Source organism: Pteropus alecto, unplaced genomic scaffold (assembly GCF_000325575.1).
Source record: "Pteropus alecto unplaced genomic scaffold, ASM32557v1 scaffold71, whole genome shotgun sequence".
In the NCBI taxonomy this organism is placed as follows: domain Eukaryota; kingdom Metazoa; phylum Chordata; class Mammalia; order Chiroptera; family Pteropodidae; genus Pteropus; species Pteropus alecto.
The window spans coordinates 10,069,118-10,094,500 of NW_006433024.1; the positions used below are offsets into that span (position 1 = coordinate 10,069,118).

The 25,383-nt window shown below is 32.7% G+C and overlaps 1 protein-coding gene and 1 pseudogene across 1 annotated transcript in view; one reads left to right on the plus strand and one right to left on the minus strand.

The window, feature by feature from the left end:
• The window catches only part of CSTF3 (cleavage stimulation factor subunit 3), a 63,009-nt gene extending 37,934 nt beyond the window's left edge, over positions 1-25,075 (minus strand). The window contains exons 1-3 of the mRNA XM_006908013.3: positions 24,858-25,075; positions 12,978-13,079; positions 12,763-12,858 (exon numbers count right to left, since the gene is read on the minus strand). Coding sequence (XP_006908075.1) covers positions 12,763-12,858; positions 12,978-13,079; positions 24,858-24,884 — 225 coding nt within the window. The 5' untranslated portion in view covers positions 24,885-25,075. The remainder of the gene's footprint in view (positions 1-12,762; positions 12,859-12,977; positions 13,080-24,857) is intronic.
• LOC112476709 lies at positions 6,637-6,755 on the plus strand (annotated as a pseudogene).
• Positions 25,076-25,383: the final 308 nt, after the last annotated feature.

Sequence of the window (25,383 nt, forward strand, 5' to 3'; positions counted from 1 at the left end):
TCATCTTATTATTTTAGCCACTATGAAGTTTCAGATGTTTACGCCAGTTCTATTTCCTAACAGCTTAGCAGCAATTCTAGATTAACTATAAAGCTCATGTTTCTGTAACTAAGAAAAAATTCATGTAATAGTCATTAGCATGTTTAAAATACTAGAAACAAAATTCAGCTTACAAACTACCAAGCTGTTGCAACAGCTCGAATAAAGTATTTTTTTTTCCTCCCCTTTGTTGAGGCTTCGGCAAATACTTTTCTATCAAAGATAGGTATTTTTTCTATCAAAACATCATCTAGTTGTTATAATTGTCTCATATACCAAATTGTAAATTTTTTCACTGAGGCGTCCATATTATCTAAGCGTCTAGCATGTGTTCATTCAGTAGATACTTGAAAGTTATTTCCCCATCTTCTTGATATATAAAGTGAAAGCAAGAAACTGAAACATTTTCATGTATTTTTCTGCCTACGGCCACGTAAAAATCTATGAAAATACAGAGATAGCATGGAGCCTGAAAATGTACCACATGACTTTGAGAATTTATAAATTCAACAGTCAATTGTACTATGAAAAAATAGTATTAACACTTAGAGCAATTTTGTGTGAACAGGACCCAGGCAAATATGTCAACTGGATTCTGTTCAAGTATTCTTTCTACTAAACATCAACTGTGTCAGGGTAATTTTAAGGATTCTACATGCAAAATAACTTGCCAAAAGGGTTTGCTAAAAAAAATTCTGCATATTTTAATCTGCACAGAATCTCCTAAAAATTAAACTGCAGCTTATACTTTTCTTCCTATCCAAAAAGTATCTTACAATAAGCACCACTGAATACACTAAATTTCTACAGCTCTATTGTGGGAAATTTAGAATTGCAAAACTGTTTTACAGATAAAAAATTTCAAGTTTTAACATAACATCGTAATTGTTTTTTTAGAATCAACTGAGCTATGTCAGGAAGCTGCATGAAAAGAGCTCAGTTTTCAGTGACTTAGATTGGAGACGTGCTCAAAAAATATTTCTCAAATTTCTGATAAATTACAAATTAACAAATAACTGGGAATGTTGGTCAATGTGATTTTCCCATTAACTACAGGAGTCAAGATCCTCCATAGTTTTTAAATGAGAGCTCGATATTGTGCCTAATTCCAATCTTTCACTTTTTTCACAAAGTTTTGTTTCCTAATTTCAAATATTTTAAAGATTCTCTCTAAAAACAAAAAAATCACAATAGTCTATCAAATCAGAACTTATTTTGCAAGACTTCTATACTTCAATGGAAAGAAGTGTGAAGAAAACGGTTTAGTAAGTAGTTATTCAAAGGCTAACATCCTTTACCTAAGTTCTTAATTTTGTCCCTAAGAAAATTCTATTCAAAGAAAATTCCTAATTGCTACTTCATAAAGTAAAATTTTTCTCACATTAATGTTGAATGTAAATAAGTATTTGAAGCTGTAAAGAATGTGTTCTTAGAAATTAAAATTGCAGAATTACTAAAACCTGTGGCTTTTGTGTTCAGAATCCCTATTTGATATTAGATCTCAGTACATACAAGTTAAAAATTTTAAAACAGTGAAGAGTAAAACTACAAAGAATAGCAAAGAATTTTAGAGCTAAGATTGTATATAAACCATAAGGTGAGTTTGCACAGAAGTTACTGTACAATGTTATCATCTAAAAGATTTGAAGAAATTTTATGAGGTTGAGTAGCTATGATCTATTTTTTCAAATGTACTTAAAAATCCTAACAGCTAAATAAAAATGCAAGAAACTCTTGAGCAAATAAAAAGGAGTCAGTTATGAAAATACTAAAGCTATTTGTACAACATACTGAAGTTTAGGTCCCTAAGGTTAGTATAGTGGTTTATAGTGGTTAGTGACCAGGAGCCCAAACCCAGAAATTAGAATACCTGAGTATAAGCCCCCAACTTTCCTACTACTTCTCAGTAGCTTAACCTTTAATTTTGTTGATCTGAGGAAAGTAATTTAAGTCTTCTAAATTTCAGAAAATCTAGACGTCTGGAGAAAATGGGGGATAACACATATCTACCTCAAAAGGTAAAATGCAATTAACCAGATATTCCATAAAAAGTAATCAGAATATATTAAAGGTCTAATAAACTTTAGTTATTACTGTTGAGGCAAGTAATCAGACTAAAGGAAAAAAAATCACTATCAAAACAAGATACAACTGAAAATCAGCAATGGATTTTTAAAATGTAAACATCTTTTTTACTTCTAAAAATCTATTCTAGAATATATTTCACCCCCCCAAAAAAATCTTCCTCCATTTCCCTTATATGTCCACATACAATAGTTTTCCATAAAATTTAGTTTTGTAGATCTATACCCAAAATTTAACAATTGAAAAACACCTGCTTACTTTTAAGAACTCCAGTACAATTCCACACATATTTTAGGTAAGATCCACAAAAATTTTAGCTTACTGTAAATATATGTAAATTCAGAATAAGCTGCCTCTTAGCAGTAAAAATACAAAAAATTCCCACTCTCCAGTATGATGGCAGTCCAAAAAACAATTATTGTTTGGAACAGTTATGGGACTTCCATTTATGCTGCAATTCACAGATCATTGGAAACAACACTTGCATTCACATGAGTTTTCCTATTCATATGGGAAGGGGATGAGAATGAGATCTGTGTGGTAAACTGATACACAGAAGGAACAGAGATAGGACCATTATAAGGACATAAAATTCAAATAATTTCATTGATCACTGAAATAGAGAACTTTAAAAATAAATCTGGAACAGTAAACATGAAATGGATATTACATCGTTAGAACACCACTGTTCCCTTTCAGTGTAATAACGGTATTGCAGTTATACAGGACAATACTCTCTATATAATAAAAAGAAGTATGTATGGTAAAACATAACACTGTATCAAGGTGGAAGGTGTACAAGTATCTATGACAATATACTATTTTTTCGATTTTTCTGTTTAGTTTTCATAGTAAGATATTAGGAAGGGTAGAAAAGATTAAATGGCTTGCCTAACATCACAGTAATTTAGTACAAGAGCTGAAAGTAGAAATCCTAGGTCACTATAATACAAATTGTGTCATTCCTATTTCTCCATAGTATCCTTTAGAGTGCCCTACAAATTGCCTCCACTTCTTTAAATGAACAATTCTTTAAACATATCTTTTCCGCACTACCAAAAATGATCAACCCATTGTTTAACACAGATAAAAGGCAGAATTTTGACCCTGTAGGTGAGGCACACGGCAAATAATCACTAACGGTAAAAAGATTAAATCATAGACACCTATTTATATTAGTTCTTTAGATTTGGAGTCTCTCTTCTTTCAATGTAAATCTCAATACTGTTTTGTGAACTCAGGAAATTGAAATTTACCATCTAACAACTTTGCTTTTTGGAGAATACCACTTCCATGGTTTAAGCAATCTTTAATTGCTAACCGAAAAATTATTTTCTTTAAAGTGGCACCTTTCTAATTTGTGCCTGAAATCACCAAGAAATTTTTAAAAATAATTTTAAAAATTAAAAAATAAAGCATTTGCATATGCAATCAAATATTTATCTAGATCTTTTTGACTCACTTTCTAACCTTTTTTAAAGCCAAAGAGCCCATGATTAAAAAAAAATTCTTATTTGAAATAATTTGCCATTTGGTCAATATATCAAGACATTTATTTTCCATAACCTACAGTAGTTGTTTCTAAATAACCTTATGAATGAGGTAGCAATTTTTATCTTCCCCACGTAATTTATGACAGAATTTAAAGGCATTACTGACAGTATTTTATATTTGGAAAACTTGATACAATCATAACCTACTGACATCTTGTAAGTCATTTTTTCTAACTTTACTAATATATTTAAAAGAAAAATGTGGGGGCAGCATCAGAGAAGCTAGTACTTTACAAGTTTTAAAGTATAAATAAGCTGGAAGTTTGAGTCATTAACAGAAGAGTACATATTTATGATCAACAATAAACAGAAGAAAAAATGCTAATTTGTCGGGAATATATCACTGATTCTTGGAAGATCGTTAACAGATTAAAAATGAACAGGGCAGTTGTTGAATGAGAAATATTTTTTATAGTCTCAAAATATCTATTTTATTAATTACAAAAAGAAAAACAGTAACTATACAGTGGAGAAAATGGTCAATGACAATATCAATAAGGGGTAAAGGAGCATCATGTGCCTCTGGATGAGACATAGTAAAGAAAGACACACACCATTTGTAGCCTTTCAGCTAAAACGTATTTAAACTGAATTTAGTGAGGAAATATCAAGCTTGAAGTTTAAATCAACATAAAGGAGACTGAGGAGGAATGACAACTATATGTAATCATCTTGGATTGGAAACTAATTTAAAAGAAAATTGCTATAAAGGGCATCAATTAGAGTAGAGCATGGACTGCAGATTCAAAGTCTATTAATGTTGTTTCCTGAATTTCATTAAAAGATTATTTATATATGAGAGTGTCTTTGTTTTGTTGTTAGGAAATGCACTCAAATGTTAAAGGTCATGATGTATGCAACCCAATCTCTTATGGTTCAGAAAAAAAAACAGAATAAAACATGACAAATGTTAAAAACTGGTCAATCAGGGTTAAGTGTACGAGACTTCTTTGCACTGTTCTTGCAACTTTTTTGTAACTTTAAAATATTTTTAAAAGAAGTTTAAATGCATTATAGAAGTTGCTTAAATTATAAAAATGTCAAGTCTATAGTGAAAACAATGCTTGCCTGCTAATTCAACCCATAACAAATTAAACCATGTGATCCCTAATGATTGGCATACAATTTGAATCTTCAACTCTGAACGATAATCTAATGAATGTTTTAAGCATTTTCTCACCTACTAACATATCCTAATTAAAAAATCCACAAAATCTTAAAAAATTCACGCATTACAGTAGTTAAAACTGATAAAGCAAAAGGTGCATGAGGGAATTAAAATAAATGTACAAATACAAGTATTTTTTTGGCAATTTTCCTCAAATACTTTTAAGCTCCCTCCTACAACATAAAGTCTACAATTTCACAAGATATTTTAAGGTGTCATTTTTTGACATATACCATTTTACAAAATTTAGGTATTACTCAAGTAATTCTACAAATATCACTGATACTGAAATTTTTAATTATAGCTGAAGCCAACTCTCTTTAGAATAGACATTAACTGGAAATACTAAAATTACCATTTTACTATTAAAAGCCGCTAAGGAAAAAAATTTTAAATAAGAGTTAAAATGATTGAAAAACACTGCACTCATCTGTGTATGAAAAATTCAGAAATGGACAGAAACTTGACTACAGAAATACCTACAAATGACTGGTTCTTTGTGAAAACACTCCATTCCCCACCCCCAAAAGAATGAGAAGTACTTATACTCAAGTACTAATTAAATGATGTTAGCTAATAATCTGAAATTTTGTGGTATTCACCGATTTAAAAACTTTCTCAAGGGCAATAGTAAGCTATCAAAAAAAGTACAGTAATTTTAAGCCACATCCTTCAGCTTAAGTGGCCCTCTCTTAACACATGGGACTTCCTTAGAAGTTGTCTGAGTCTTAAAAGTTTGGCACTTAGGTGACTGATTATATAGTTTATGGAGCCAAAAAATCAGGTTTCAAACCCAGGAATAAAATAAGTAAAAAACTGTCAGTCCAACAACACAATCCTAATCCTGACTGCTGTTCTCACAAAAAATTACACTGTTAAGAACACTCCCAAGCACACGGTATATACCTTTATGATTACTGATTGATTATATACTAATAACTCCTAATATGGTATGTTCAAAAGAGCTAGCCAGATTTTAATTGCTTTATAGTCTAACAAGTATGGGCAGTATTCTGCAAGGTATGAAATACATTCACAGCAATAAAATTCAATTGTGGCTCTCTAAAGCCTCAATTCCCAAAACTGGCTACCAGAAACACCTAACAATAAGAGTCCATGTGTCCATTCTTTGGAAATCGAGTCAGCAATACTGATATGCTAATGGCGAAGCTTGTACATTTTAAATGCTTCCCAGGCGATCCTAAAGCAGTGTTTTGTAAGCTTTGGCTTTAAAGGACAACAAACTCTTGATTGATTTTACGCACATATAAAATAAGGGGGATAAACTAATCTTATCTTCCAGCTCTAAATTTCTGATTTAATGTCCACTCTGGCTTTAAATATATGATACTTGTATATTAATAGTTTGAGTAGAAAAGTTTTTAAGAAAACCACCATCATGAAATGGTCATTCTTTCTTCAAATTCAACATGAAAAGTTACGGAAAATGTCACCATAAAAGATTATTTCCCTTTTACTATGTGAGGTAATGGACATTAACTAAACACTGCAGTAATTATTTTGTAATATACATATATATCAAATCACTATGCTGTATACCTTAAATGTATACAATGTTATATCTCAACAGAATTGGAAAAGAGGAAAAAGACCATTTCCCATAAGAATCTTTAGACAAAGACTTAAAATTGTGTCATGTGTATCTATTAGAGCTAAAATCTTGCATTTCAAAAAACGGTTATGATTGAACATGTTCTATCACATGAAAAAAAGTATTAGAAAGATTAAAAATAGCTTTGGGATTTTATTACATTTAAAAGTATTATTCCAGTCTATGGCCATTCCACCCCAAATGTGCCCAATCTTGTCTGATCTCGGAAGCTAAGCATGGTCAGGCCTGGTTAGTACTTCGATGGGAGACCACATAGGAAGATCAGGTGCTGTAAGCGTTAAAAAAAAAATAAATAAAAAATAAATAAAAACATTATTCCAAAACTACATTTCAATACTGTCTTTGACATCAGATTCTTTGCTTTTATAACTTTCGCTTAGTATTTCCAAATGAAAATTTTTCTTTGGAGGTCTCCTAGCATACAAAATGATAAAACTTACCCCAGGTTATGCTTCTCTGAGCCTTAAAAAAGATGTTTAGTTTCTCAACAAGTAGTATTCGAAGCAAACATTTCACAATTTTGTTGAAATTGCTGTGGACTAAATATGTGGGGAAAAAATTTATAAACTTCAATTTATTATACCATTATACTAACCATGTTTTGTGCTCCAAAGTTAAGAGCAAACTGTTTAGTAATAAAAATTAAAGTTTAAAAAGTAAATTATAACCATGTAAGTGCATTCTTGCCCACATTTAGAAGTACAGCTTTTAATAGATATAACTAGTTATTTTAGACATCATTTCTTGGAAGTGCCTTGAACCAGACTCATTCAAAAGGAACAGCTGTTTATAAATTATAAGCACACAAAAAAACCAAAAAACCACAATGAACCCATTAGAAAATAGATGAGCCTTTGAATTTAAGAGGTCTTTTTGTTTTTTAAGAGAAAGTCAATTAATTGCCACCTGGTTCCCTTATGTTCAAATTAGAACCAAAAATGCAAAGCATCATAAAAAGTTTTTTTTTTCCCCTGTGATAGGATTAGCTACATTTCCAAATTGGAGGTTTCTAATGCTGTAATATTATGAATGGGTTAAGTGTGTTTGTGTTTATTCACGGATGCTATGTTGGAGCCTACAATAAATACAAACCTCCTAGGATAGATAAAGGAGGTCTATACCAAAATTATATAATCCCCAAAATCTTGATGATGCCTAATTTTTAAAAACTATTAAAAATTATATATTAAGTGTTACGTTATTATGCAAATGACCAAGAAATTCAGGCTAAAACACTACACGATAAGATACTTTGAATTGCATGATCAAAAAGCCTTTTATGTTTCACAACAAACTTTAGATTGTACTTTTTATTAAAATCTGTTTAGAGATGCCTTTCCCACATTTTTAGAATATACCATAACTTATTGCACATACAGAAATAGAATATAAAGAAACTGGCTTAAAATTTTAAGTCTTTGATGAGGAAAAAAGCTTTTTTTTTCAATTTTTACCAGTGACTGCAAAGATTATAACTTTGCTATCTGAAGTCGAAAAATATAAAGGCAATCGGGTTAAGAAGTACAAGGTTTTGCTTAAAAACACCTACATTTAACATAAAATAAATTATCAATAAAACATATAGAAAGCAAGTTTTTTAAAAAAAATTTTGTTATCTAAATAAACTAAGTCTTTTTGCAAATAAACGTCCTTTTATTATATAATGTCTTGGGTGAAAAGAAAAAGCCCCCAAGGAAAAAAATGGATAGACATTAGAAATGACACCTAAACGTCTCTGCTACAATAGAAGGAAAGATGGATAAGACAATTCAATAAAACCTAACATAGGAGTTTACTTACAGTAGTAAAAATGTGAAAATATTTCCTTTGTTTTTAAAATAGCATGTAATTATTCAAAGCACTTTCAGGTATTTGATCAGTTCTGTGTTTGCAAATAATTCTTGTTTTGTTTTATACCCCTATACTACATTATACATGCATTTAAGAAACTACAGATTGAAAAGCAGCATATTGCGTTTTAGAATACAATCTGAATAATCACACAGACATGGACCAACATTTATTACAAACAGGAAAAGAGCAGATCTATAAGAAAAGAATACAGGTTTTTTTAAAAAAAGATTGCAAGTTGAAGTATAGAAAATATAATCTATATGATAATGAATAATTTTACCTGCATTTAAAAATCACATTGCTCAATATATACAAAACATTATAATACAGTAGTTTAGACTGCTACTTAGAGGCATTAAAACAGTAGAGACAGTGGAGAAGTTTATGTCAATTTAGGTCACTCATGTTCCATCCTGAGTTCACTTCCATTTTCCAAGAAGAAAGGTATTTTTAAAAGTCAATATTCCCAAGGAGAAAGCTTATTTTGAAAACTGAAATGTATACTTTATAATTCATTATTTGTAAGTATTCATGTTTTTTAATTTTTTTAAATAAAAAGCAAGCAATCTCTATATACTTTTATTAAAGAATTACAGCTTTCACAGACAGCAAGATACATCATTGCTATTATCAACAGCATTACCGTCTTCATTTCTCCTTCAGCTACCAATAACAAACATCATCCTTTTGTACGAAATGTGGCCCAATTCAAAACAAATTACTTCTAACAATAAGATAACATAACTTAGATGCTGTCACATTGACTACCTAGCTACATGAAAAGCTGAAGAAACCAGAGGAAAAAAACATAGTTTCTCAATTTTGTGATACTTAGTGACCCTTCTGACCACTCTATAAAGTGGTTCTTTAAAGAGCATTGAGGCTGATTAAACAGTCCACTTAACTAAAAAAAATACTATGCTGCAGATGTAAGACATCCATTTAATAACTAAATGGCTATAGATGTATTAAACAGGGGTCCCCAATCCCCAGGCCAGAGACCGGTACCACTCCGTGGCCTGTTAGGAACCGGGCCACATGGCAGGAGGTGAGCAGTGGGCGAGCAAAGATTCATCTGTATTTGCAGCCGCTCCCCAGTGCTAGCATCACCACCTCAGCTCCACCTCAGATCATCTGGCATTAGATTCTCATAGGAGCACAGGTCCCTGGTGTCAAAATTGGGGACTGCTATAATGTTTACTTTAAAACTAAACAGTAGCAAAAGAATTTTATATCATAACAATTATATTTAGATTCTATGCTTGATAACTGTCACTATAAGAGTAATCATACAATTATTTCCTCTTATATTGTCAAATCGTGTAAAGAAGCAGTTTTGGAATTCAAGAGTGAAGCAATACATTTCACATACCTGAGGCAAAATGTGATTGCCTATACAGTCATGTGTTGCCTAACAACACGGATACGTTCTGAGAAATGCATCTTTAGGTGATTTTATCATTGTGTGAACAACATAGAGTGCACTTACACAAGCCTAGATAGTATAGACTTCTTCAGAGGTAAGCTATATGGTATACCACCATTACATATTCGGTCCTTTGTTGACTGAAACGTCATTATGCAGCACATGACTGCATAATATATGCAACACTAATTTGGACTAATTTTGAAATTATATCATAATATTATAAATACAGAGATGTTGGCCCTAAATGCCCTTTCATTAAAACAAAAAGTTTTATCCAATAATTTCTGCTTTACAAAAAAATAAAAGTGGATAATGAAATTAAGGACATTTTAAAGACTAAATTTTATAAAAGTTAACTAGCTATTGCTAAATATTCACTGACATGAGAAATGCTGATATACTGGGAAATATTAAAAACATCAGACTAGCGTCATTAACTTCTTTACTAAAAACTATGCTATAACATGCAATTGATGTCTCAAGTTTAAAAGCAAAAAACAAACAAAAAAAACCCTTTATTGCCACTTTGATCTTAAACAGGATTTATAAGAAATTTCTCTGGGAAAGCAAATTATCTCTTATTATTAAAGATGTACCTACTTTCTGTTAGAAAAGAACTAAATGTATTTGGACTCATCCAAGTTAATTTAACTGAACATAAATAAATGCAACATTACAATTTTCCCACCATGAAGTACTTTGTTACAACAAATGTATCAACAAAACTTTATTTTCTTGAGAATGCATACAGGATGTTAGCTAAACACTGTTACAACTACCTTTAATGTAAAGACATTCTTATGATTACTTTAGATTTTAATGTACTATAAATAGGTTATGTATCTTCTCCAGAAATACTAAAGGCCACATTGGGTGACATAGCCAAAGAAAATTTTAGCCTCTCACAGGCTAAACAAAATACAAAATGTGAAAATTTAAAAAATGAAGAGCAAATCAGGAAAGAGAAAAACACAGCTCAGGATATACATTTCTGAAGTCAGCATTCAATTTAACATCTTAACCTCTAAACCATTAAGTTTACAAAATTAACACAAATATGTTCTTTACCACTTTTTCTCAAAAGATGTTTTATACTTACATTCACACTTGTGTATGTATGTGTATAAAATAACTGCAAACATTACCAACTATATAAATCAGACAACTGCTAGCAGCTCTGAAATATTATGAAATGAGCTGGATATTGAGACAACTTTCAGCCCTTTGGAATAATATCTGGTCTTTTAGAATGCAGTTCATACTTTCAGTTAGGAAATGGGAGAAACAGACTGATTGAATTCTTACTTATAGAACGGAGTATCTAACTGCCAACTTCAGTTTAACTTACGCTATAATAAAATGCAAAAATAATGCCTGAATATTTGAGAAACTGAAAGAAATTTCTAAAACTCAGAAGTATTACTTCATTATACAAAAACTGTTACATACCAATTACGTTCGTTTCTGATGAGTTTGCATATAAGTTAATGTGTTTGGAATGCAGACCAAGTACAGGGACTCCAGGTTCCTTGCTTTAATGAGTATTACAAAGCAGCACTGGCTTCAGCATACTTCAGACAGACCTATTCACTTACCTGGTGAATTCTGTGCCAGTCTACTCTGATGATTAAATATATTGAGGAAAGAAATGGTCCCAAAGGATAAGTGATGAAACCTTAAGGATATGGTCTTGGGCCAAAACCACAACCAGACTTCACATAAGGTACAATCTCTCTCATACATACACACAAACACACATGCCACATGTACAACCACACACAAAAAAATTTAACACACAATGTTCCTGCTATTGTCCAGTAATTCCCCCCTCCCAAATACAAAATAAACTATAGCACAAATACAATGAGTACACTGTAGCCTCAATTTAAAAGTGCTGTTGATTGAGTCCACTCTGAGGGACACATCACAGGTAACACTGTGTTGTGTTGAAGTCTGTTCAGTATTGCTGATGACTAAAGCCCTTTGAATAGGTCCAAAACAGACTCACATATTATCGAATTTCAGCTATTGTGGAAAATGTTATGACGAGGCTGCAGTGTACTTGACTATGTTGAGAATTTATATTACGAAATTAATATTCGAAATAAAAATACTTCATAAGTAAAGTAAGTTATTAAAAGAAATGGATATCATTTTCAACTTAATGTGGATACCAATTATTCCCATCTCACCCCTTTCATTCCATTACTTTATAACCTGAGAAATGATTACTTGGTGTCAATTGTTATCGATATATTAATGCTTTATTATCATCTTGACTGCTAATTCCAGTCTTCAAAAATGAACATTTCCCTTCTAATCAAATGAGGCCCTTCCTCTTTAAAATGCCTGACTTCGTATATCAAGACAGTTAGAAAGCAATAAAAAAACAGTATCATGGGGTAAATTATGATTATATAGGTTTGAGTCACATTAGCTTATTCCTGTGTAATGTAAACTTTATCCTACAGAAAAATTTTTTTTTTAAATTATTGAAGTGCTTACATTTATTGACAAACCATGTATTTTCACAAAATTAAAATCTGAAATAAATTTTCCATCTAAGTGTTTCATTTAACCAGAGACATTCAAAACACCTATGAAACTAAATTAACATTACTGTATTTTCTTATAACCAGTAGTTCACATTAGTTTGTAAGTAGGAATAAAAAGAAAAATGAGCTCTAAATAAATGACACAGGAGGCAATAAATTGACACATGACAAGTAAATAAAAGGCTAAAGCACTCCAATACCATTGAAACTGTTTTAATGTTGTTGCAACTCCAAAATGCAACAATCATCAGCTTGTAAAGACCCAAATTTCAAAATTTCATTTTAATTACTCCTTTATACCTATTTTACAAAATAAAGGCAAGAAACATTTAAATCCTCCTTGTCCTAGTTGTGCTATCTATGTTCCTAACTTGTTTTCTACCACTATAGTGTATGCTACAATTCCCATCAGATGCTATATAAGAAAAGTAAAATAAAATATTAACCTCTGCTTCAATGTACAGTTTCCAGAATCTGCCAGAACTGGGGAACTGGGCAACAAGGCGTTCATAAGTCTTCCGTGCTTTGTCTATAGGTTGATTCTAAAATTGAAAACCAATAAACAGCATTTACAATGTTAGGATTATGAAAATATTTACTGCAGAACCAAGTAGTGTGATTGGACCCATAGAGAAGGAAATGTAATCCTATATCACTAAACCTGTGCCTCTCGAATGAGAATGCTCCAAGCGTCAAGGTCATATGGATTCTCTTCTAATTTCTTTTCAGCTTTCTTCACCTTCTCTGGGACATACTCAGCTGCCTGGGGAGAAAAAGTAATGAACTGAAGTTATTGTTTTAAAAATCTCATGCTTAATTTAATTCAAGCACAATATATCAGTCCCTGGATACAATATCACAGTACAAAGCATAAAAATGTCCTCTTATAAGAGGCCTGCATTTTCTGTAATCTATATATGTTATCTTAAGTCAACTGCATAAAAACAAAAGTGATTACATACTTTCAGAAGACATTTTAAAATTTAAATAAACCCATCTTTTATATTAAATACTATAGAAGAGCATTTCTCAAACTTTGTGGTCTCAGGACCCTTTTTAGATTTTGAAAACTTATTGAGTATGCCAAAGAGCTTTTGTTTGAGTTATTTCAAATTTACTATATTAGAAATTAAACAGACAAAAACATTAAATATTCATTAGTGTTCGAATAAAATTTACATGTTAACATAAATAACATCTTTATGAAAAATAACTATTAAAAATTCAATGAGAATACCCTTGTTTTATACATATATTTGTTTAAATGTCTGACTTAAAAAAATTTTCACATATGCTTTTGTATTTGATCTGTTGTGATATCACATCATGTAAAAATTCCACTGTACACTCACGACAAATTAAGAGTGACAAAGGCAGACAATATCTTAAATTTATGATAAAACAGTTTGAACTCACAGATCCTCTGAAAGTCTTAGGAACCCCCAGAGTCCCTGGACCAACCTTGAGAAACACCGCTATAGTGCATTTATCCCGAGCCACAAAGGAAAAGTACAGAATGACATAAACATTTTATAAAAAAGCTTTAAAAACATGATTCACAAACTGCATATACACCATAATGAAAACTATAAAAGAAATCTGAAATAAAAGAGGTTAAAAAGATTGTACTAAAATGTTTAGTGGTCATGTGGATGACAAATGATGGAAGTACAGGTGATTTTTCCCCCCTTCCTATCTTTTGATATATTCTAAGCCCTGGTAGTGGCAATTAATATTTCAGAACAATTCTGTTCAAACACAAGTTAGGAAATTTGTTTAAGTCATCTTTTTAGAAAAAAAATACCTGGGAGAAATATAATCTTTTCTTTAAAATAAATTAGTTTCTACCACTGATACATATAATTTAGAAAGAAAACATGTTTTAAAAGACTAATGTAATTTTGCATCAAAATTACGTTTTACTAATATGCAAGAGCTTCATAAATAGATTCCTCAAGAAACTAAAACTAGAAAAGTTTAATAAAGGAGGACTATTGGCCCCACCCACATATTAAAACATAAAATGACAGTTTGGTAATGGTGACAAACCAAGCACTGAATCAGGTTGGTTCAGAAAGGGAGCAATACATGGAAAAATCAGCAAATAATAAAGGTGGCATTTCAAGTTAGAATGGTGTATTATTCAAAGTATTGTGTTAGATTAACTGCAAAGTCAACTTTATCAAAATAAAGCTGAATTCCTATTTTACCCTTTCTACCAAAACTAAAGTAAGAGCAAAGACTTAAACGTTAAAAAGAAAAAAAAAAAAGAACTAGAGGAAAACATGTTGAAATTTATCTTTGCATGAGAAAGGCTCATCAGAAGCCTTTGAAAAGAGTGAGCTTCATTCATGAAGTTTAAATTTGTGCATTCGAAAATATAATCATAGTCAAAACACAAACTTAAAAAATATCCCCAACACATAAAGTACTAAATTTATTAACATAAAGTCCAGTCAACAGAAGACCAGCCAACAAAAAAAAAGAAAAAGAAAAAAAAAGGCAAAGTATTTAAATAGTTCCTAGAAAAAGTAACAATGAAGTTTAAACATTCAAAAGAAATGTAAACGTAAAACATGACAGAGATCAACCTGTTTTATAATCTGCATTGCACTGGTAAGGGTATGTAGAAACAAACATTTTCTCATCGTTGGCAGGGGCAAGTAGTAACACTGATCAAAACTAAATGTGAATGTCTGACCTTGAATTCCACCCCTGGCAACATATGCTAGCCGCATGTGCACAAGGATGTATATTGAAGAATAGTCAGCTACTAGGCTGTTTTGTTGCATAAGACTGGAAGTAATTTAAATAATCATGTACAAAAGAACTGGTTACATATATTATGGAACTTGTAGTCACTATAAAAAAAAAAGGCAAGGCAGCAACATAGAACAATCTCTACAATATTGGGTTAAAAAAGGGAGGGCTGGGGAGACACACATGCTACATACACTTATGTTACACTACATACTCTTCTGCTGTTTGAATTTTTACTATTCACTGAGAAATATTTGCTCAGTGCCTAGTATGTGCTAGACATTGTTGAAGGGGCACCTGGATACAACAAAATAACTTCTTCTTTCAAAGGGATACTTCTTGAAAAAATAAACCTTAAAAATATTTTTAAATAAACTAGGATCTTAATTCATAAGATACCAAACAATAAATGTTAATGATAAAATAAGAAGTAAATATGATACAAGAAGTTTAAATCAGGAACTAAAAAACAGCTAATCTATACTTGAATTGCTTTAGTCAAAGTTAATTAGTGTTTCAAAGCAGCCCGATGGGAGACCAAAGCTCTCAACAACCACTTGCTGAAAATTAACCTACCAAATTAATGTATACCATAATTTCTTAAAAAAACAAAACAAACAAACAAAAACTCAGAAGATAGCATATTTGACCAACATAATTGCAGCAAGAAGTATAAATGTCTCCTTACCAAAATAAAGCCATCACTTTAGTGATTCTCAACCCAAACAGCATATTAGAATCAACTGGGATAAAGGGGATTTAAAAAGATGCTCAAGCCCCACGGTCCATCAAATAAGAATTCCCAAAAACAGGCTTGGAAGATCACTTTAAAAAAAAAAAAACTTCCCAGGTGGTTGTAACATGCAGCCTCAGTTGAAAACCATGGCTTTCCAGGGGTCCCTAACCCTTTTTTGGTGCCACAGAACCTTCCTGTAGTCTAGTGAAACTTATGGGCCCTTTCTTAGAATAATGTTCTTACATACACAAAATACGAGGGTTTTTAAAGGAAACCAATTTCACCGAAATATGATTATTAAAATATTTTTAAAGTTTTATATAACATGATCCAGTGGTGAGTCTACTGATATGCGCAACAATAATTTGAATATTTATGTCCCACTATTCACAGTTGTTGCTAAGACTACTAGTTTGGTTTCTTACCTATACTCATAATAAAAAGGATCTTCCCCGTTCTAGTTCATGGAACCCCTAAAATTCTGTCCACAGACACCTGAAGAAAGGAGTTACCATGGATCTAAGAACCATGCAAAGGATGTTGGCGATCAGATGTAAAAAACATTTGTTGAGCATCTACACTGTCAAGCATTAATCACCATTCCTTGTTAAGTAACTAGTAACCCCATTTCATAATAAGAAATATAATTAAATTACATTAAACCCAAATTCCAGTTAGAATCTGACAGAACCATGGCTCAGCTCTTTTCAGAATGTTACACCTCTAAATATTTTCCACTGGCCAAGGATGTCATTAAATGTTCATAAAACAACCATATAGATAGTTCTCAATCAATTAATTAACCATAGAAGCTAACCAAAATGACCAAGAGTATACTCTGGTCGTTGTGGCCACATTTAATTTCCACAATAAAAAGTCGTTTATTGTCATGGCTATGAACCAGTTGGACAGCCAACAGCACATCTTTCTTTTCTAGCCTGGTTACCATATTGATATAGGCAAAGGAAAATTGAGTTTTCTAGTATCCAACAGGAGACAATGCCTCCATAAGGAATTGAGTTGTATTATTATTTCCTGAAATAGGTCACTCTAGGAAAACTAAGGGCACATTTCTAGTGCCTATTTATAATGGAATGAAGTCAGAACTCTGCTTACTATAGCAAAAAAACCTGTTATCCCATGTTCACATGTCCCAAAACTTATTACTATAAGAACTATCAAAATTCAGCTTTTGCCTTTGAAATAAACTATAATCCCATTATCATTCTTTAGATGTCAGTAGGGAATAGGATGGGGCCCCAAATCAAATGAGAACAAAAGCTGGACAAGTTTCCAAGGCATGCATATTACCAATGATATTAGTAGAACTTTGGGAACATCTTTGATTTGTGCCAATTTTAAAAACCAGAAAAATAGTACAACTGCATGAAGTATACAGAGATACACACCAACATATACAATTTTGAATGGGTACAAAATCAGGAAAAAATGGTGATTTAATGATGTACTTTTTTGTATAAGGAGGAAATACTACTGAAGAATTCTCCAGCATCTGTTCTATGAACTGCTTTTTCAGTAGCCTATTGCTAAAAAACTACTATATTTTCTCTGTGAATAACAACACACGTACAACTGACAAATCCTGGAGGTCTGGTAAATCCATTACATGTTTCATCTTTCTTATTTTTTAACTATGGCTTTACTGAGACATAATCATACTGTGCAATTCATCTATTTAAAGTATAAAATTCAATGGTTTTTAGTAATATTCAGAGTTGTCTAACCACTCTGAATATTAAAATTTTAAAACATTTTATCACCCCAAAGAGAAATCTGTACCCATAACAGCCATTCCCACTTCCCAATCCCCTATCCCAGGGCCCAAAGCGTTGGCCGCAGACCGGTGGCCCGTGGTCTGAAAGGAGCCAGGTCGCACAGCAGGAGGTGAGCGGCTGGCCAACAAGGGAAGCTTCATCTGTGTGTGTAGTGCTCCCCAGTGCTAGCATCACCCTCAGTTCCACCTCAGATCCTCAGGCATTAGATTCTCATAGGAGCACCAGTCCCTGGTGCCAAAAAGGTTGGGGACTACTACCTAGCCCCCAGGCAACCACCAATCTATTTTCGGTCTCCACAGATGTGCAGTTATTTCATGTAAACACTATCATACGACACGTATTCTTTTGTTTTTGGCTTTCATGTTGCATGTTTTCAAGGTTATGTTTTATCACTTATCAGTACTTTCCTTTCAATTGCCAAATAATATTCCACTGCATGGCTAGCCTACATTTTATTTATTCATCGAGCTGATGGAATTTGGATTGTTTCAGTTTTTGGGTGTTCATTTTGAGTTTTCTTTTTTCTTACATATATACCACCAGTAAGTGAAACTGCTAAGTCCTATGGTAATTGTTTTAACATTTTGAAGAACTGCCAGACTGTTTTCCAAAATGACTGAACCATTTCCAAAATGACTGAACCCATCAGAAGTGTTATGAAGGTTCCAATTTCTCCACCTCTTCACCAAAACTTGTTATTGTCATTTTCATGATTATAACTGTCTTAGTGCGTGTGAAATGGCATCTCATGGTTTTGATCCGCATTTCCCTGATTGCTAATAAAGTTCAGCATTTTCCCATGTTCTCAATGGCGACTTCTATGTATCTTTGGGAAAATGTCTATTCAGAATTCTTTCTCAATTTTACTTGGGTTATCTTTATCATTGAATTGCAAGAGTCCTTTATACGTTATAGATACAAGTCCTTTATTAGATATGATTTATAAAAATCTTATCCCATTTGGTGGATTGTCTTTTCACTTTCCATGCTTAAATTAATATTTTGTTTGTTATATCAAGCTAACTCAGAGATATTGAACTCAGGGCAGTGACCTCATGGACACCATGTAGTATTTCCACAACTCTTAAAGTAAAGAATCACTTTGCACACTTAAATACTGAGGAACCAAAGAGTTGTTTTTTTTTTTTAACGTGGGTTATTTCTATCAATATTATTATATTAAAACTAAAAAAGTTTAATTCATCTTAAAACAAACTCATTTCATTTAAAAATACTTTCCAAAACAAAAAACAAAAATCAGTGAAAACAATAGTACTGTTTTACATTTCTTGTAATTTATTGTCTGGCTGAATTGAAGACATTGCTTCCACTTGCAGTTTATGGCAATATATTGTTCTGGATGAAGCATATGTAGTTGGAAAAGAGAGAAGCATTTTTAATAGTCTTTTTCTATAATTGTGGATATGTCATGTAGCCTCTGGAAAACTGAGTTAATAAGCATTATTGAAACTACAAACCACTTTCTATATGGCAGCATAACTTATTAACAGGGAGTAGTTAACTGGAGGGAGGGAAACGGAGAAGTGACATTCCCATTCCCACTAGGAAAGTACAACTTGGAGAAAAAAGGTAGTTCTTTCTCTAAAAAGCTATTTTTGTGGTAAATGGGGAAGGTGTTATGCTAGAGGTCATACTAAAATTAACTTAAAATACAGATCAATGAAAGTTTAATCTGAGCAATAAATGTCAAAAGTATGGAGGAGGGGGAAATGGTAAGTATAAAGATTGAATCCCATATAAGATCTTGACCATGACCAAACTTTGAGTCTCAAACTTGGTTTTATGGTTATTTCCCATTAAGAGTAATAAATAAATATAGTAGGCAAGAGAAAATCAGTAAAATACTATCAAAAGCCCAATCATCATCAAATAATCTGCAATTCTTTTCTCCATTTATTTTATCAAGAATGTATTCAAAAACAACTTTTAAGGTTCAGGTATCTTCAACCCCTGTGTAAGTGGTTTGCAAACTTTAACTTACATAAAATCACCAGTGGCACTGATTTCAAAGGAAAATTCTCAGCCTCGGAGTCTGTTATAGAACATCTGAAATTGGGGTGTAAACACCTATACTTTTTATAAAGCACCTAAGTGATTATGATGCAATGAAGTATGGACTCCATTTTGAGAAGCACTAATCTACCTAGTTCTATAAATATATCTTTTCAAATGTTGTGTTTCCTTAAAAATAAATTGGCATCAGACCTAAATCAATCCAATTTTTTTCCTAAAGCATTAAGAAAAGTGCATATACTACTTATATTATATATTTGAAGTCTTAAGTCTCTCTTGATAGCTAACTTTTCTCAAAATTAAAAGACTGGGATAGCACTATGCAAGACTATCTGCACGTACTGTTGTAACTGAGCTAATTCATATGCCTAGAGAATAAAGTATTTTATGTGACAGGTGACAATAGGACTGGATGCCAGCATAGTCCTGTGGAACAGAACTCTACATGATTTTTTGTGTATGAACCTGAATACGTACCCTTTATATAATCCCTTCGATCTTTCCAAAGACTAAAAATCTAAGCATGCAAACAACCCAAAAACTTAAAAAAAAAATGGGCTAAAGGTTATTGGTCCAAATAATTATACTTATCATACTTGCTTATTAAATTTGCTTATACATCTCCTAGGAAACAAATAGCTACAAATTATAAATATAAAACTTTAATCTTTTAGAATTTGAAAAATGTGGCTTTAGACCAATAGCCAAGATATTAATTCCCTAGATAAACTAAGTGAAACGTCAATTAGTACATAGTTTTGCCCTTCTGGTTTTCTCAACATTTAGTGCTTATTAAAAGTATCCATTAATCCAAAATTAGTTTTAACATTGCCCAACTCAAATTCCTTTTAAGATCATTTCTCACATCATTCATTACCAACTATTCAGCAAAACAAAGACTCAAATGGCAATTATCCATTTAATAGGTACAAATATCTGAATACAGAGCTTGCTGTTCTAGGTCTATCGAGAAAGTCAACTCCTGTATCCCCTGAAAATCCTGTAATCCTAATACTGAAAGAATACAATCTCTCCAAACACAGTACCTTTCTGTTGTACCTCTAAGGAAAATCAATAGTTCAGTAATCAGATCAATCTCTCTCAGGAACAATCATTGCCAAATATTTTATATACCACCCAGTTTTCTCAAAAAATATTAGAAATAAAGATCAAATCAAATTTGCCTGCCACTTAAAAATAGAAGGGGTCAAAGTAGGAAAAGCTATTATTGAAAGATTTTGTTAAAAACAGATATAAACAATTAGCAGCCTCCAACACATCCATTTTGGCTTTAAAACTGGCGCTGTTGTTACCTCTTAACTGCTAGTAAGTACTCATAATTACCCAACAAAATAAATCAGGCTTCAAATTTCAACACTGTTGGTGTTTCATCTTTCTTCATTAACAAGTACATAAGAAAACATTTTTTGTATTTTCTCTATCTTCTCAAACTTACTTTTCACCAAAAGTACAAACTGATTTATGGCCCTGAATTCCCCTGCTTTGTTTAAGGACTACTGGCAATTTATTTGTGCTTCTTCAAGTCATGAAAATTTTCCAAAGTGAGGATGGAAATTTTGTTTATATTTTGGGCCTTCCTAATTTTAGGATAGGCTACATATTGTTTAAAAAGTGAAGTCTTATTTTTCTAAAAGACAAGAGTGTAAACATTTTAGAAAGGACTTAAAGGTTCATATGAACTGACCTGGCCCAAGACATTTTTCTCTCTCCTTTTATCCCACAAACTTTAGAAACCATACACTCGTATGCCCTAAATATTTTATTTTGTATTATTTATGCATCTGTTTTCCCAAAAGATTAAATTCTGAGACTTCGTAACATATCACAAATAACCTTGGTGCAAAATTCATCTATTCATTTACTGAACGCCTTTAAGTATCAAAACAGTATTCCTAGGTTTTTAAGATACAACCATGAATAAATAAGGCAACCCCTTCAACTCAAGCTCAAACTCAGTGGAGGAACTATAAACAATAGCCTACTAAATGCTGTAGAGTAGTGCACAAGGTAAAATAGAGCTAAAGAAGAATGAGATTAAAAGTTGAATCTAGCAGTTAAAAAAATACCTACAAGATAAAAATATAGCCATGATTCTGCATAGGAACCAGATGTTTTTTCATTGTGGGGTAGGAGGGGGAGATCTATATGTACACGGTTTTGTCACCATTAAACTGGCAAAAACTATAAACATGAAGCTTCATAAGAATACCCACAAACACTGCAAAGTCATTTAAATATCTTGTAAATGCAAAATGGAACTTCCTTACAAGAGTAAAAAATATTTACAATAAACCTTACCAGTGATTTTGGTTGTCTACGACCATTTCCCTCTTTCAAAGAACACAAATCCAGATATTCAGGAAAAAAATGACCATCCATATTTTTGATTAGCAATTTAAGATATTGGATTTATTTAAAAAAATTTTTTGAGCTTCAATGCTAAAAGCTTGCAGGATTTTGTCTATTCCATTCCTTGGCATCTTTCCAAAGCAAATCTGATTCAGAGTAGTTTTGATTTTTTTCTTGATTCTTCACTTTTGTTTAATCTCTTTTTCTTGTCTATTATCTCAGGTCATTTTAGGCATTCTTCTTTTGCTCTAAATTTTCACTGACTCATACATAAAGCAAACTGATTCAATTTTTAATTATGTCACTCTTTAAGATATTTTTAAATCACCATTTCGTTTAAAGTTGAATAATACAATATCTGGGACTTGCTTTAAATAATAGGTGAGAAGAGCAAGTGAAAGTATGGAAAAAACAAGATTTGCCATGGGTTCAAACTCTATGATAGGAACATCATATTATTCTTTTTTTTTGCATGTTTGAAATGTGTCATTAAAAGTTAAAGACTATATAAGGATGACTCTGTTGGTAATCAAATGTCAAAAAACGTCTTCCCATAAATCCACAGTGATATTCAATCTTTGAAAAGGACAAAGAAAAAAAGGAAGTTTTTCTTTACAGAAAAATATGAGCCAGCAAGTAGAGTAACAGAAGTTTTAAAAACCGACCATTTGCCACCTCCAATGTAATAACTGATTTATTCAAAGATTATCAATTAATAACTAGGTAAAAGGTTATTGAGGAACACAGTATCAATCCACAGATTACTACACGCAAAGGGAAAATAATCCTTCATAATAAGGGATACAGCAGTCATCACCCTAACCAAGTGATCAAACTTCAAACATCACTAATAGTGGGACAACCTAGTTTGAGGTACCTTTTGATGTAATGTTATAAAGTATTCTACCCAAAAATATTTAACCTAAATATTATCAAAGCTGAGTTTAGTTTTCAGGAAATACAGAAGATGAAGGGACAAGTTAAATGACACTTGCACATGCAAAAATCAAACCTAGAAAATGAGAAGTTATAAAACTATCTGGATTCTTCAAACAGACAACATCTTAGAGGAGAAATAAATGGGGGGCTATTCAAGAGACATAGCCAAATGATGCAATGTGAACCTAGATTAGATTCTGATTTTTAAAAAAAACCTATGAATAACATTCTTGGGACAACTGGACAAATCTGAACATAGACTGGATTTTAGAAATTAATTTTCTTAGGTGGGAAAATGATATGATGGTTATATAAGGGCATTACTGCTGAATTATGTGGAGATGATGCTGAACAATGAGCATGCTGAAATACTCGGGGCTGAAATATGTGTTGACTTATTTTCAACTAAATATGCATGGAAATAAAGCAAATACAGCAAATCGTTTAACAATCGTTGATTCTTAGTGAAGAATTGTACTATGGGTGTTCACTGCACTTTTAACTTATTTCTATGTTCTAAACTTTGCACAATAAAATTTTGGGTGAGAATTTTTTTCTGTAAAATTTCACCAACATCTCCCCCATTTAAAACACCAGAGTTCTGAAATATTGAAGGTCATAGCAAAATTACAGTGTCTTTACAATTTTAGATGAATTAAAGAATTCCAAAATTTCAGTGCATTATTCCTCCTCGACTTTCACATGACGAAATATGAATACAGAAAAAGGGTAGGTAGGTGTAAACAGACCTTAGACAATTTTAAGACTTTGCAGTCTTGGCCATCAGATACAATGCCAACACTGCAAAGATTTCAGGGCTGCAATCAGTCGACAAGCAAACACAAACTTCAGTTAGGCAAACTTGCCTGACAAAAATGAAATTTACAGTCACCAAGACTATTCAATAGGAACGCTCCAATTTTGCCTCATCTCTGTCAACCTCTAGGTTATAAGCTGGGGACTTGAAAAACGAAAACCTAAGTGTATTTCGTTGCTATGGCAATGAAAAATTTCAGGAAACTGAGACTGTAGGCTAGCTAGCCTCCATTTTAAAAACTATTTACCTAAATATACCAGAAAAACAAACTGAATAACATCTTTCATAAAATGTTTCGCCTTTCAAACTAAAAAGTAAATATCCTCCTACAAAATTCTAAATAAAGGGCAAAAAAACCCCCACGCCAAATTATTTACTTAAAATGTGAATTTTGAAATATCTGAACGTCACTTAAACTCGGTATTAAAACAGATGCTTTTATTTACAATGGCCAAAACTGACTTCTCATTTCCGATTTACCGAATTCTGCAATATCTGTCTTGCTGGAAAACGATAATGAAATGTAGAAGAGAGGGAAAACAAGGAAGCGGGAGAAACCACAAAATTCCTAAATCTCACTCAGCATAACCATGCCCTACTCCTAGACTGTTTTTTCGTTCGCTCTGGAAAGTCTATTTCCTCAGATTAGTTTAACCGCAAATTATTTCTCAAGTTAGTAACCTATTTGAGTACTGTACATATCCGTGAAGGGGCGAAAGGAATATTGTCTAGTTTTTGGTAAACAGCGAGTGCATGTTAAAATAATCAATTCCTAACCACCCAAACATCAAAACGGTATCAAAGGAAGACATCCAACCAGAGTAGTCCCATGAACCTAAACTGAACGAAATAGCTTCCTAGCTATTGTCTAAATCAAATATTTGTTCATATTAACGCGTAAAACAGAGAAGCCAAAAATAATTTTAAAGCTCAGATACTGCTCCCCATTCCCACCATTTTTTTGTACCCGGTTCTCCGAGTTTATTACACCCCTGATCTCTCCCTCAAGCGAATATGGCTGGAGTACTAAGACGAACAGAGACGTGGAGAAAGAGGTCGCCACGAGGCCCCACCACTCTCCTTCCTCACCTGCTCTGTGGCTCCGTCTCCTGACATGGCCTCAGATTATTAGAACGTGCGAACTGGCCCGCGATGCGAAGCTAGAAAAGAAAAATTAAACTAAAAACCACCCCCAAACCAACAAAGTTAACCCCTGCCCAGCGGAGCCAGACAGCCAACACGAAACGCCACCGCCCACTCAGATATGAATTAAAATGGCTGCGCCCCTGCCGGCCGAGAAGAGAGGTGTGGCTTCTGTATTAACTTCCGGGGCAGTGGGTGGGGCTAAGAGCTCAACTCGCCGGTTACTCAGCCGCGCAGAAGCAGAGGGATCCTAGAGGGACGGGCCAGTCCCTGTGATGACGTCACGGCCCTGGGCTGGAAAACTGTTGCTGAACTGGCTGCAACCGGCTGGGAGGCGGAAAACTTCGGCTTGGAGGCTCGCGGGCCTTTTGGAATTTCATTATCGCGATGTGGTCCGGGTTTTTCTCTCTTGAATCCTGGCTGCCGGTCAGTTAAGTTCGGGCACACTGGCCGTCTTAGGGAGCAATGTGAA